Raw genomic sequence first — 14,806 nt, forward strand, 5'->3', positions numbered from 1 at the left:
GAAACCTGTAGACCTTCGGATGTTACTGGACTGCAACTCATCCCTCTCCCCAGTTGGGCTGATGGGCGTTGACAGTCCAACAATAGGTGAAGGCACTCATGTTCCCCATCATGGAGGTACAGGTTTGCTTTCCTCCTTGAGCCTCAGAGCTTTCTCTTTCTCTCTCCTTGAAGCATTCCGTTTCAAATGGGCACACATTTCCCCCATGTAACTGACTTCATTTGCAAGTACAGTGGACACTCGGGTTGCGAACATCGCCGTGTTTGCACATGCGCAGGTCATGATTTAGCGCTTCTGCGCATATGCCAAAACCTGGAAGTAACCCATTCTGGTACTTCCGGGTTCGGCACGGTGCACAACCCGAAAACACGCAACCTGAAGCATCTGTAACCCAAGGTATGATTGTACAACCACTTAACAGATGTTTTAATTTTGGACCAAATTTGTCATGAGAAATCTTTCTTCTGCCTCTGAATGGCATCTTACCCAGCCATAGGAATCTAACTGGATCTCTGTATTCCTGCCACTGCCACTTCAGCCTGAGGCTATAAGCTCAGTACTGTATGTATGCTAGAGGATTGCCATCTTGATCAACAATCAACCATTCTGCTGTAGTGGGCACTGTTCTTGCCCCCAGGGCAACCATAAGTGGACTCCACAACAAGTTTCAGCTCTTGGTGATTTTCAGCAGGGCAAACCAAGACCCTTCTGCTGGTAACTGTGATAGGCAGAGGGGGAAAAAGAGCAGTGTGGAGGGGCAGTTGGAGCAATAAGACCAAGTAAGTAAAATGGAGGTAGAAAAATCAGGGTTGTTCACCCCTTAGAAAAAGGACTCTGGGTTTTCAGTGGAGACAGAAGCAGGGTGACGCAGTGCACAAACTACTGTTTAGCTAGATGGTCCACCAATACCACAGACATGCCCTGCTTGGTAGCTGATTCTTAAGCAGAGATATCAATTTCACAGTTTTATTGAGCTGGGAATGGAAGGAGAATCCAAAGGAAAACCTATCCTGAAAACAAACAAACCTGTAACTCTGCAATAGCTGAATAAATTCTTCCCCATATTAGTCACTTCTGGAGTAGCTGGCACCTTTCCGCGAAAGGGCATTTGCACCCAGAGGTGCTTGGCATCTTCTGCCGGTGGATCCCTCATTGCTTGGGTACCACCTGCTGGCGGAGGTAGAGGTCCCGGATCTCGGACAGGCTGCTGCAGACGCCACTCAGGGCTTCAGCAATGCTGTGCAAGATGGAGGCCGTCTCCCTGTGGCTCTCAGTATATTCCTGCCGGAAGGCACGCACCTCCTGTGCCAGCTGCTCATTTGACTGGACAATCCGCCTCTCTGCTAGGCTCAGGCGGCTGCTTTCTGACAGCCCTTCCTGAATCGGCACAGTCTCAGGAGCAACCATATCTCCTATGTCGCCTAGGTGCCCAGGTGGTGGTGACTCGTGGTCAAATGTGATGCTTGCATAATCCGAACCCAGGGCCTCTGAGAGCTCAGTCTGTGAGGAATTTGAGGGGCTTCTCCTCCAGCCCTCACACGGATCATTGGGGGCATGGGCAGAGCTCCTGAGCAGCTGCGTCTTAGCCCCCTGGCTCCCATGCTGGTGGATGGCCTTAGTGGGAAGGGAGTGGGATGGCTCTGACTTCACATCTACTGGTTCTTCCTTCACTGGCTCCTCCTTCACACCTGCCCAGAGCAGAGAGGACAGATCAGGTTAACTCAAAGTAGCAGCCAGCTAGAATCACGAGCCCTTTCAGGCCCTTCCTGACATCCAAACAGCAGTTAAAAGAGAGAGAGAGAGAGAGAAAAAGCCAACTTCAAGTTGTCCCAAGAGCCTATATCAAAGGGCATCATACAGAAATGTTTTGGTACAGGGAGACAAGAAAGTGGAAAAGAAAAATATGCACTGCAAGATGGAGTATAAGAAGATGCCTTATACCACGTTAGTGTCAGCATCGCCCTTGAGCCAGTGCCACCAACTGGACTCATACACTTCAGCCCCGACTGGGCTAGGCAAGCTGGGTAGCAGACCACCTTCTGCACAGGAACAGGTCAAAGTGCTGTGGACTCACAGCTTAGAGTTGTGAGCACCGGAGTCACTTCAACAAGAAGACAGTCATTGCACAGCAGAGTATAGCAGAGTATAGCAGAGCATAGACGACTCGGAGAGCAGCTCTGTAGAATATCTTCTTTTATTCTATCTACAACTATAATACACAACTATGTACAGAGCTAAATGGAGTCTAAGCGGAAATGCTGAACTGCACTGAGTGTCTGCAGCTGCTCTTAGCAGCAATCTTATCTATACACACGATCTCTCTCTAACACTCAGTCTCTCCCCCTCTCTTTGATGTGAGGCTGGAGCGGAATAAGTAGAGAGCAGAAACCGCCCCCTCCACTCTGGAGAATCAGCAGAGAACATCAGCAGATTCTTGGATATGGGAGGGGTGAAATCTCCTCAGTTAGACCATTGGTCCATATAATAGGCTTTTTTATTAGGCAGTCAAAGGCAGCTTGAAAGAGGGATTTCTAATTGTATGCATGCCCTTGGGCCATTTTTACCTCTGAAAAAAACAACGCAAGCTTTCCACTATGTCAACAACCTGTAAAAATAGTTTGACAAAAATATGTGTACATAGCCATAGGAAGAAATGCTTTCCCCCTCAGTCTAAAAGGCTCTTGTCTTGCTGTATCTAACTTCCCTCATCCTTTGTTGCTGTGAAGAAATACCTCCCCACACTATCAGGATGCCACTCTCTACTACATTGCATCATTAGTGCAACTTCTTCCTATCTTGTCATGTGATATGCATGGCAATGTCAGCACTTCAAAGACAATCCATGCTGTTAAAAATAGTGATTTTGATAAAAATGAACCTAGCCTGAAGGCCAAGAGGGCAAAAGAACAGGAAATACATCAAGGCAGAGGCGGTGGTGGTGCAAATGAACAGAAAGCTGAGAGAGCAGGCTATGAAAGCAAATGCTGGCCATATTTGCACCATACATTTAAAGTGCTACGGTGCCGCTTTAGACACACCAAAGAATTCTGAGAAGTGTAGTTTGTTAAGGGTGCTGCAGTTGGCAGGGTGGCTAAACAATCAAGTCCTCTTCCCAGGGTATTATTGGAATTATAATTTTGTGAGGGGAATAGGCATCTCCTAACAAATCTCAACATCCCTTAACAAATGACGTTTCCCAGGATTCTCTGGGGGAAGCCATGACTGATTATAGCGGCATGGTACCGCTTTAAATCAGGGTGTGGATGTGGCCTCTGTTTGGAAAATAATTGCCTTCGCCCAACATCACATTACTATAAAGTGCAATGAGGCTTCCAGAGTTCACACTCCAGCAGTAAGAGTATATATATATGTATATATACACACATATTAGTGGCAAATGTGATAACAACTTGCTAGTTAATTATGGTTCTGTTTCCCCAAATGCCTCCAGTTTGGTAGCCTTTGTGTAAGCAGAGGTATTTAAATGTGTTATTCCCAGTGCAGCTTAGCCCTTTGATAGGGCTTTGATTTCACACGCCTCCCCACAGTGTCTGCAAGCAGCAATAACAAATTTATGTTGGGTGTGCAATAATGGAACTACTAAAGAGATTTTGGATTGATTTTTATTGGACAAATGGATACATGGCAAAATATATTTGCTTCTCTAATTTCAGCAACTGTAAACCTATTATCGAAATACTTCTCACCGCTAAGTGGAGGCTCGTGTTTCTTAGCTATACCAAAATCTTGTTTTGCTGGTCCAACAAATACACCCCAGGTGACTTTTTATATCAGTGGTCAGGTGCCTGTATGCCCAATTCCTACCAGCCTTAGCCAGCAATGTCATTGGTGAGGGATGATGGGAACTGTAATTCAATGTGTGGACGCCTGCCAGCTCCCCATCGCTGTTTTAAACCCTTCCAGAGGCAATTCCACACCATACATTTAAAACACATGGTTCCTGCCCCCAAAGATTCCTGGGAATTGTAGTTTTCCTCCTCCCAGAGTTAAAATTCACAGTGCCCTTAAACTACAGCTCCTAGCATTCTTTGAGGGAAGTCACGTGCTTTAAATGTGCATTGGATACATGTGCCTTACGGGCATGCTGTGAGTATGCTAGCCCAAACGGAGCTACCGGTAAGTGCTGCTAGAGCGATGCCTCAACTTCCATGAGGCTGCTGCATGGATGGTGCCAGAGAGGGGCAAGGGGGCAGGGCAATCACCCTCCAAACAAGCCCCGCTCCCATTGCTGGACTCCTGTCATCAATATATGCTGTTAATTTTCTTTCAGTGATCTTAACCTGTGGGTTACAACTTGCCCATCTAGAAATATACTTTGCCCCATCTGTGCCTCCTACCTAGAAACATTTATTTCTGGTGCCACTGCTGGGTGGATGAAAAGGGTCACTGGTTAGTTCAGAAGTGGGGAAGCTTTGTGGGCCAACCTTCTAAGGAGCAACATGTCAGTGGTGGCTGTGATTTCTAGTTTGAGTGGAAAGCTACATTCTAGAGATGAAATCCAGAGGTTTACACACACACACACACACGCGCGCGCACACACACACACACACACACACAAGTCCCCAAAGAATCCTCAGAACTCTAGTCTGCTGAGGGTACTGGGAATGTGAGGTTTGTGGGTGGGAAACTATAGTTCCCAGGATTCTTTTGGGGGGAAGCCATGTGCTTTAAAAGCGCACCACATGCACACACTCATACATCCATTCAGGCAAGCAAAAGGTGTTTGTCACCCCAAAGGACACACATTCCAGAAAGCCATATGAGAAGTCGTGACAGGGTCCGCGAGGGGCGTGGCTTACGGAGGGGGCGGTGCTAAACCAGAGCATCCCGCGGGCCGAATGGCATCCCGCGGGCCAAATGGAGAGGCCGCATTGGGTCCCTGCGCCTGAGGGTTCGCCCACCTTTGGTTGTGGGCGGAGAACACTCACCCTGAAGAGCCACAACCTCCATAGCGGCAGGCGACGGCGGCGCATCCGAGGGGCGCACGCCGGGCGAGGCCCACTCGGGGCCGAGCTCCGGTGAGCTGTGGGGCTCGCTGCTGCTGCTACCGCCACTACCGGAGAGGTGGGCGAGGCGGGGTCGCGCCCCGGCCTGCGCCTGGCGCTGCAGGAGGCGGTGCCGGGCGATCTTGTCGTTGGCGCGGCGCCGCAGTCCCCGCCAGCGGTTCTTGACCTCGCCGATGTCGCGTTGGTTGCGCCCGGCCGCGTTGATCTTGTGGGTGATGCGCCACCAGATCTTCTGCTTCTCGTAGGCGTTGACTGTGGCGGCGCCGAACAGCAGCTGCTCGTAGCGGAGCACCTCGCTCATCAGTACGTCGATCTCCTGCAGCGTGAAGTTGGGCTTGCGCTTCAGCAGCCCGCGGCGCCCGGCCATCGCGCGGCCTCCGCCCGGCGGCGCGCACGCCCCAGACACATCGCTCTCCGCCGCCGGTGGGCCAAACGCGCGGGAGGCGGCGCGGAGAGAGAGCGAGAGCGCAAGAGTCTTTTGTCTACTGCTGGCTGCGCCGGGCCAACCCCTCTCTCGCCCCCTGGCGGAGGCACTTGGCGCAGAGAAAGGAAATGGGCGGCGTGGGAATCGGTGTGCGCGTGTTTTTGCGCGTGTGTGCCTTTAAAGGAGCTGGACCCCGGCCCTGCCCCCCTGCACGGCTAAAGCTGATCCATGTGGAATCCCCGCTCTTCCACCCGGCAGAAATTATCCCACATGGCGGGCAGAGGTTCAACAGGTGATGCTTTTCACGGAGAGGCAGTGATGTGAAAGGTGCTACCTGCTGTAATTCCTCTTGCACGTCACACGTGTAGCAAAAGGCCCAGAATCCCATCTTAAAGACTAATCAATATATTGTGACATAAACTTTTGTTGACTAGGGAATCCCGCTTGTCTGGTGCGTGGAGATGAATTTCCTTCCGCTTTAGGTTACCTGGTGCCCTGCAGTCGCCACTGTTTTGGGTTTCACTTCCCATCAGCTCTAGCCAGGAGCAGGTTGGTTCAGGATTTCCATCGTCGTACATTACGTGTATTAGGGCTATCACTTGGTTCAATAAATTCCCATCATTCGCACAGTTAAACATGTGCTTAATGGGACTTGAAAGTCCTTAATTGTGCCTGGATTGAATCCCAAAATATTAAAAACAAAATACCTCTGCAAACCGTTTTTTTAAAAAAACAAAACCACAACCCTTCAACCAATAGCAATGTGCCTTTCCTTGAGCATGTGAGGCAAGAATCCCACCACTTGAGGGCAGGGCTGCATCACCCAAGTGGAAACTGAAGTCCCAGACTATTTCTCCATCCTTTCAGTGCATGCTGATTGGTGAAATCAAAGTGCCGGGGTTGATGATAGTTATTCAAGATGAACAAACACTGGAGTAAGACAGTGTCCAGCCTTGATTAAAATCCATTGCTCTGCCCCTGCCACCTGTGTTTTTCCCCTAAGTGTTGTGTTCCACAACTTGTGATAATGGTTACTACTACTGGTGCTCTAATGAAAGTGGGATCTAAGGACCCTGATCTTTCTACTGATCCTTTCACCAGGAGGGGAATGTGGAAATGAAGCTGAACAAGAATTCCCATATATTTCTTTATTTCTGACCTCTTCCCAATAAAAAGCAGGCCCCTTTACAGATGATTCCATTTTTACTGCCCCCTGCAAAAAACAAACAAACCCCACCCCTACTTAAAAGGTGTCCAGCAGAAAAAACAAATGCACCTATTTGTCTGGAATTTGGCAGACAATATTCACTCAGAAAGCGCTGGTAACCCTTCACATTTTAATCAATTCTGGAGAAAAAGAAAAGAAGTGATAACTGATTAAACAGTGCGCTAGCCCCATTGAACTTCACCTTCCTCTCCATGGGCGTAGTCAAGGGGGTTGTATTGATAATACAAATCTGAAGTTTTTCCCCCTAACAAAAATCCTGGCTAAGCACATGTTCCTTTCCTCTCCCTGCAGCCCTCTGTGTGCCCTCAAAATTTGGTCTGGAGGATTGGGATAGCTCAGTTAGTAGAACATGAGACTCTTCATCTGAGGGTCATGGGTTCAAGCCCCATGTTGGGCAAAATATTCTGCATTTCAGGGGGTTGGACTAGATGACCCTTGTGGTTCCTTTCAACTCTATGATTCTATGAAACAGATTTTGGATGCACATGGGGGGGGGCTTCACTTGGGAGGACAGAAGGCTTCCTGGAATGCAGGTTTCTGCCCAATGTTTTTTTGAATCAGTGATTGGGCATCAGAGATGAGAAGACCATGGTTATGTCATGTTGAGCTCCTGAGACATTGGGAGATCCATGATCCAATAATCCTCATTCTTTTTAAAATTTAAAAATTGTGCATGTGTGTGGACTGGGACAGTGGTGAAATGATAACTCCTTTCCTCCTACTGTTTTCATGATCAATCTTCCCACTTCCAAGCTATATTTTGCATCCCAGGGAACTTGCAGATATCCACCCAGAAAAGGGGCAGAAGAGATTGTCACTGATCAAACCAAAGAACAGGATCTCTTTTCCAAATTAAATTATCAAAACATTCAATTCTGTTCTGGGTCTGAATAGAGATCGTGGTTTTCTGCCTCACTTAAAGTATTAAATTACTCAGCAATGCTAAGATGCAGTGGCGTAGCGTGGGTTGTCAGCACCCGGGGCAAGGCAAGTAATTTGCGCCCCCTAACCCGTGGATTTGTGCCCCCTAACCCTAACCCCCAGATGTTGCACCCGGTGCGGCTGGCCCCCCATGTACCCCCCACGCTACAGCACTGCTAAGATGATAGTCCATCTCCAATCATTTCTACTGGGAAGGGTCATTTTGCATACATTTGTTATCTAACTGAATTGTCACAGACTGTACTTTTAAAATTCAGTTGCCATTTAACTCCTACCTTTGTGTGTGTGTGTATATACCCAACAACTGAGGACCACTTGCCCTGCATCTGATGATGTGGGCTGCGGTTCATGAAAGCTTATGCCGTAATAACTTTTTTTTTGTCTTTAAGGTACCTTTGTTATTTCTGCTGCAACAAACCAACATGGCGAATCCTTTGGAAATCCCTCTAGTAGTCCTGGGACAGCATAAATCAGTGCCATAAATAACAAAGGGTGCTAAAGTCCCCCGGTACACCTTCCAGCATTAGGTGGAGAAATCCAGTGTGTTTACTGAGGAAAGACAGGCCATCCATTTTTTCATTATTTTCAGTGGAAAGCAGAAGTTCCACAGCTCTGAGTGGCCAAGGGGAAGTGATGGTGCTATGACCCCAAACAGCCTCATTTTATGCATTACAGTGCAGAGAGAGACCACCAAGGGTAGAGAATTGTCCTCATCTCAATGATGCCATTTTTAATATTAGAGGGAAGGGAAGAGCACAGAAATTCCTCTTTAAGTGACTACAGTTGCTCTATTCAGGGACTGCGCCACTCAAGCAATTAGCATTTATGGTTTCCCATAGCCCGAGACATTGTTATCTGGCCCTGAGTCACTGCTGGAATGGCTCCCTCATAGATGCTCATGTAAAACTGTTTTAAGTGTAAACATCTTCATTTATTAAGTTCCCAAGTTCTGTGCAGATTGCAGAAACAAATGCTATGGCACAAGTTATTTGGCTTGCACAGACCGAAAAGTCCGCCCCACAAATAATCAATTAGGCAGCCCTCTTTTCCTCCACTACCTTTCTCAACATTAGTCACAATTTTTCATGGTTGCTTTGTATGCAAAACAGTGTAAACTCACTGATATAATAGAAATATAAGCAATTTCATTTACGAAACTGTATGAAAAAATAAAGCCTGGGTCTGCAAATAGGAACACCCCATACGAGTGTTTAAGCCTTGCTTACTTGCAAATTCCTCATGCCACCGAGATCTCAGTCTTCCACTTTATGTTTATTGAAAAACCTCAGTATATGGCTGGTGGTGTGCACTGAATCTGTTTCTAATATTGTGGCATTTTCTCCAACTTCACCTCATTGGCTGGGACAATAACAGACAACATTTTGGTCTTGGATATCACTGTAGCAGTGTGGGAGAAATGGGAGAATTTGTGGGACACAATGAAATTCAGACCCATACTGAGGATTTGCAGGGGGGGGGATTGCTTTCTAGGTGGGTGGGAAATGAAGTCTTTGTGACTTCATCAGCCGGTCATTTTAGGCGGGTCATGCAACCCAATAGCATGAAAGTAAATCTCCTCCTTTGCTTTCACATCACTTGCCCTTCTTTTCTATTTTCATCTGCCACCTGTGGGACTGTTTGCAATGTGGCACTGACTTACAGAAGTCAAGGGGCATCTGTGATAGGATAGCAGAGCCTGCCGGGTGCTCTTATGACTGAGGACAGCTGTGTGCTGATGGCAAAGAACCTGGTGGCAATGACAGGAGAACCACAGGTGGAAAAAGCACCAGATGAGGGAGGACCGCAGTGCTGCTGTGAGTGTAGCTTGGTAACGAAGGAAGAGGTCCTTGTGAACTAAGCCTTGTTTTCTCTCCTCTTCTTGGCCGCTCTGGGCAGTTGGAAGGCTTCCCACTATTAGGAAGAGCAAAGGAATGAAGTTTTGCTTGGGCTAGTCTATGCAAAATGCCCAAATATAGACATTTCTCTGGACTCTTGAGGAGCAGTTCAGCTGCCTTTGGAGTCAGCCAGACCCTCGTCAGCAGTGATTGACTTCTGCACAGAGCTGGCAGGCAACCCTCTGAATTGGCAGCAACAGGAGGGAGAAGCTCCTCTCTGGCCCAGTGCCCAACACACTCAGGCTGCATGGTGGGCTTCTTGTGTTTGTACACAAAGAGAAATGTCCTATCCCAGCTGTGGATTTCTGCAAGTTCCTGACATGCTCTGGTTAGTTTTTAAAAAGAACAGAGAAAAGGAACCAATTACAGTATCCACTTATTTTATCACCTATTTTGAGCCGGACCCGAAACAAAAATTCTGGACTCTGTGATCAGACCAACTACAATTGCAAGAAAACCATTGCTTCTTAACCTCAGTTGCTCACATGTCAAGTGGGTAACAGTAATAAATGAGTTCATAGGGTATTTGAAACATGATTCTGATGCCAGATGCCAGTTGACACACCTACAAAGCTGTCCAAATCTGCACGTACTTGCATAAGTCTAAAGGTATTCACTGCCCACAGCCTCAGAATTTTCCACTACTCGCCATCAGCAGCATTTTGTGAGCTTTATTAATGAAAGTGTGGGTGATTTTGTACATATTTCAAATAAGATTTACACTCATGAGTTGGAACTGAAAACTGCAGCAGCTTCTGCACCCGAGATCACCTGCTCAAGCGATTTGTCTCTTGTTATTTCTCTCTCCTCCAACATTTGTCCAAAATGTGCTACAGATCTAAATCCAATACTGCTTTCTTTTTCAGTAAGCAAGCACAGATTCCCTCTCCAAAGACTGATTAAAAAAAAACTAAAACCCACAAAGAACAGTTCTCTTTCAAGTGCTACATAAACCCCCTCCTGTATTTTACCCTCACTTATTAGGACCCCTCTAACTGCAGAGTTTGCATGCTCAGCTGGATAAGAGAAGAGGCAGGGAAAGCCTTTTTGTGTTGCGAGGATCTCCATAGACACGTTAACAGGAGTTCCACTTGTCCTTCATGGAAGGATGAACACATGTGCAGCTTGCGGGGGAGAGTGTTCTATACTACCTGTTCCTGGGTGAGAAATCTTGCTGGTTTCTCTCCTACCGCAGAGGAACCATGAATGAGTTTCCTGATCTGGAAACTGATTTAAACAGACCAGTAAGCAAATCACTTCCCAGTCACTTGCTCCTGCATCACTTGGCACCATCTCAGTGCAGACAAGCTTTGGCAGTTTGTGTGAGAAATAAAACTCTGCTCCTTAGAGAGGAAATCTATTAAGATATATATCCATCTGTATATATATTAAACTCTTACAGCCATACAAATGCATAGATATAATCTTTCTTTCTTTATGTACAGGCTGAGCCACAAACTAGTTAAGCTGCAAGGAACTGAACTGGGCAACATCCTTGTAGCTGAACTGGTATACCACTATTATCCATCACTCACTCCATGCAGGAGTAAGGAAGAAAGATGATGCCATTGGTTACTCTTCTTCTTGCAGGCCCCCTCCATACATTCTCTTTGTGGCACACTTGCTACTTCAAAAGTGCTTCCATGTGGTTGACCCAAATGCCCATCAGCAGCATATGGATGTTCCTGCACACTACACAGGGAGTCTGAATTACATACATGGGCAGTGCCCCTCCACTGGAACTGCTGTTGCTGGCATGGGAAATACTCCTGCATTCCAGGCTATCTGTGGAAATGCAGAACCTCCACATGTTACCAGTGCATAATGGGAAGCAACCGCAGGAGAGCATTGGGCAGCTACCATGCTGCAAAGGTAATGTATGAGCTGGACTTCACTTGCCTGCAAAGAGAAGAGACAAGACACGGAAGCTGAATCTGACACATAGGTTGGTTGGAGGACATAGTATCTTCACAGCCCACATGCTATGGCTTGTTGACCATAGTTCAGGAGACACTGGTCAACAGGCCACAAATGCTACTCCCTTGGGAGTACCTCTTTCTCTTCAAATGAGCAGATGTTGAACTATATTGAAAAGTTCTGAATTGGCACAGAAACCTTCTGGTCCCAAAAACAAGCCTTATGCTGTTTCTGTAGCAAAGGAGTGAAGCAGGAGTTCTGTACTCTCTGCTAGGTTACTGTCATCTTGACCAGGCTTCTTCAACCTCGGTCCTCCAGATGTTTTGAGACTACAATTCCCATCATCCCTGACCACTGGTCCTGCTAGCTAGGGATCATGGGAGTTGTAGGCCAAAAACATCTGGAGGACCGAGGTTGAGGAAGCCTGATCTTGACTATCATGACACAGCCCAAGTGCCAGAAATATATGAATGAGAAGTTGTCACAGTGTGCCCTGAGCACTGGAGATTCTGAATGAAGGTTTCCCAATGCAAGCTTTCAAGATCCCCCCCCCCGCCCTTGTACACATAACAGCCACTACTTGCGTTTGCCAACACCTCCATTGCATGGCCAACCATAATATGCTCCTTCCCTCCCATCAGGCCTCTTAAGATTAGGCATCACAATAGTAGTTTGGAAGATGCTGCTTATGTCAGAGGTTCAAGCACCATGTAGCTCCCCCCATCACGGCAGCACAATCCGTAATCCTTTCAGAGCCATTGCCCACGCGTGTGCTTAAAGGTTTGATTGCAGTACGGTGAGAAGCCATTTACATACACACACATTCAAAACACAGAAACGTGCAATGCTTTTCATGCTTCTTCAGGGAACAAACCCAGCCTTTGCATGATCATCTATCAGAGAAATGGAATCCTTGAGATCACAGAGACATTAGGAAATTAGATTTGGCCCAGTGATTTCTCCTCCAACCTTCTGCTTCATAATATTCCAGGTAGAGTGACATTGGTGCTACCAGTTAGATTTAGCAGCAAATGGCAAGAACATGCTGCTGCTTTGTGTGTGTGCACGCAAACACACACAATTTTGGAGTCATTTTGTGCTGAAGATGAGCCTGGCAGTTTTCTTCTTCTGTGCTGCTACTCCAGTGTGGCTTAACTCTTGTATATATTTCTAGTGGCAAGTGATTGCCGTGCTGTCTTAAGATAAGCAGGGATGCTGAAAATATAGGCTTCTTCAATACTTCCCACTTTTATTTCAAAACTCCGAAAAGAGGCGGGGGATTGGACAATTAACCCAGTTACATAACACTCTGAGCGTCTGCAGACCTCTCCTCTCACGGGAAAAAAAATGTTTCGTGGTTGAAAAGCTCTAAAAATAAATATTGCTTCTTCCTGACACAACGTCTCCTTGGCAGCTCATTCAATCCTTTTATCCAATTCAGTTCAACCCAGTACAGAACACTGCTCATTTGGGACTGGAGCAAGGCAGCTTCCTGCTCCTGCTGAGTCCTTCTCATGTAAACAGTCACCTGAGAGACAAACATAGTGATTCAGCCTTGGCAATCTCATCCTTCCAGGGAAATCTGGATTCTGCTCCCTATTGCAGTATCTTGGGAACCTCCACCTGCCAAGATAAAAGGTGTGCTTGTTAATGCAAGATCTAAAACCAAAGGAAGCTATCAGTGATGAAAATAGCAGCTTGCAGGATGGGGGAGCAATTTTCATCCAGACCAGCAATCCTAGTACTGCTCCCCATGCACACCACATCTGCTGTTTCCATTACAAAAATGTGCCTGTTAATTGCATCTATGCGAATCTTGCTTCACATATGAAGAGCTATTCATTTTATTTTTCTGTCTGTGTTTTTTCCTGCATGGATCTACAAGCATTTACAACATATATTTAAGAACACAGTCTCTGAGGTCTATGCCATGGATATGCTCCCAGTATGTTTCTGAGCACAACTGAAAGTGTTGGTGCTCACCTTTAAAGCCCTAAACAGCCTCGGTCCAGTATATCTGAAGGAGCATCTCCACCCCCATCGTTCAGCCCGAACACTGAGGACTTCCAGCGCCGAGGGACTTCTGGCGGTTCCCTCACTGCGAGAAGCCAGGTTACAGGGAACCAGGCAGAGGGCCTTCTCGGTAGTGGTACCTGCCCTGTGGAATGCCCTCCCATAAGATGTCAAAGAAATAAATAACTATATGACATTTAAAAGACATCAGAATGCAGTCCTGTTTAGGAAAGTTTTTAATGATTGATGTTTTAATGTATTTTTAACCTTCTGTTGGAAGCCGCCCAGAGTGGCTGGGGAAACCCAGGCAGATGGGCAGGGTAGAAATAATAAATTTATTATTATTATTATTATTATTATTATTATTATTATTATTATTATTATTAATATTGATTTGGTTGGTTAGTGGTCAGAGATATTATAAGCTGCTCTTCAGTTAAAACTCCCAGAGCATAACTAAACCAATGTAGTATTTTTTGAAAGTATATATAGCATCATAGCAGAAAAAAACATAGTGTTAACAGGGCATGATGGTCTAAAACATTATTAAACTGTTTTAGAATGTTATAATAAAACCTCCACAAGGCCAAGGTAAATAATTGATTTTCCCATACAAAGAACATGAAACTTGGTTCAAGGTAATATTCACCAGGAAAGCATTCAAAACAAAGGGAGCCACCACCTGATAGTTCGGATCCCTGTTTGGTGGGGCACCGTGGGGGGGCACCTCTTATTTTCAGGGATTATCTTAATAACCAGGAAGTCCATGTGAGTGCAGGTGGTCATTTGGGAACCCAGGTTCATGATCAGTTAGGGTTTTAAAAATTAAATATGTCCTGGAAATGTTTTAAGAAGCCTATTGGTGAATGAGCATCACAACATGCATAAGACTGGCAAAGTAGATACATGTGGTTCCTCATATTTTAGTTTACATATTTTGTACAATGACTCAGTTCAGGCATCATACCAGATCTGATTTGAACATCCCAAACCATGGTCTGAGCTTCCAAATGTACAGCAAACCATGGTTAAGAAGTATTTGTCTGCTTTCATTTTCCATTCTCTAAGCACCTAAGATCCACAATGTCACTCTTATCTCAACTGCACAGCAGTCTCTGAAGACAGAACTACCACGGTAACTATAGCTTGTCAATTCAACCCTTGTTTGCACAAAGTCTGGTTTGTCAATTCAGTAATTTATCATTCTGTTTCTTTTGTCAATTGCAAACAATGGTGTTCAAACATGGCAAGGTATAATTAAGCTTCCTTTACCATGGTTTGGCGTGTCGTCTGAACTAGGAAGCAATGTAGGAAGTGTGTAGTGCATCAATGGTGAAGTATGAAAGTATCTATTTAGCCT

At 46.1% G+C, this 14,806-nt stretch overlaps 2 protein-coding genes across 2 annotated transcripts in view; both read right to left on the minus strand.

Moving 5' to 3' along the window:
- Nucleotides 1-952: 952 nt before the first annotated feature.
- LOC308587507 (uncharacterized protein) lies at nucleotides 953-7,623 on the minus strand. The gene is made up of 2 exons (XM_081195160.1): nucleotides 4,950-7,623; nucleotides 953-1,688 (listed from the first exon to the last, which is right to left on the minus strand). The coding sequence occupies exons 1-2, from the start codon at nucleotides 5,392-5,394 to the stop codon at nucleotides 1,150-1,152; spliced, it is 984 nt and encodes a 327-aa protein (XP_081051286.1). The 5' UTR covers nucleotides 5,395-7,623; the 3' UTR covers nucleotides 953-1,149.
- A 2,544-nt stretch (nucleotides 7,624-10,167) lies between these two features.
- LMOD1 (leiomodin 1) overlaps nucleotides 10,168-14,806 on the minus strand; it is a 31,045-nt gene continuing 26,406 nt past the window's right edge. Inside the window, exon 3 of the mRNA XM_081194710.1 lies at nucleotides 10,168-13,056. Coding sequence (XP_081050836.1) covers nucleotides 13,030-13,056 — 27 coding nt within the window. The 3' untranslated portion in view covers nucleotides 10,168-13,029. The remainder of the gene's footprint in view (nucleotides 13,057-14,806) is intronic.

Source organism: Podarcis bocagei (genome assembly GCF_964188305.1).
Source record: "Podarcis bocagei genome assembly, chromosome: 5".
In the NCBI taxonomy this organism is placed as follows: domain Eukaryota; kingdom Metazoa; phylum Chordata; class Lepidosauria; order Squamata; family Lacertidae; genus Podarcis; species Podarcis bocagei.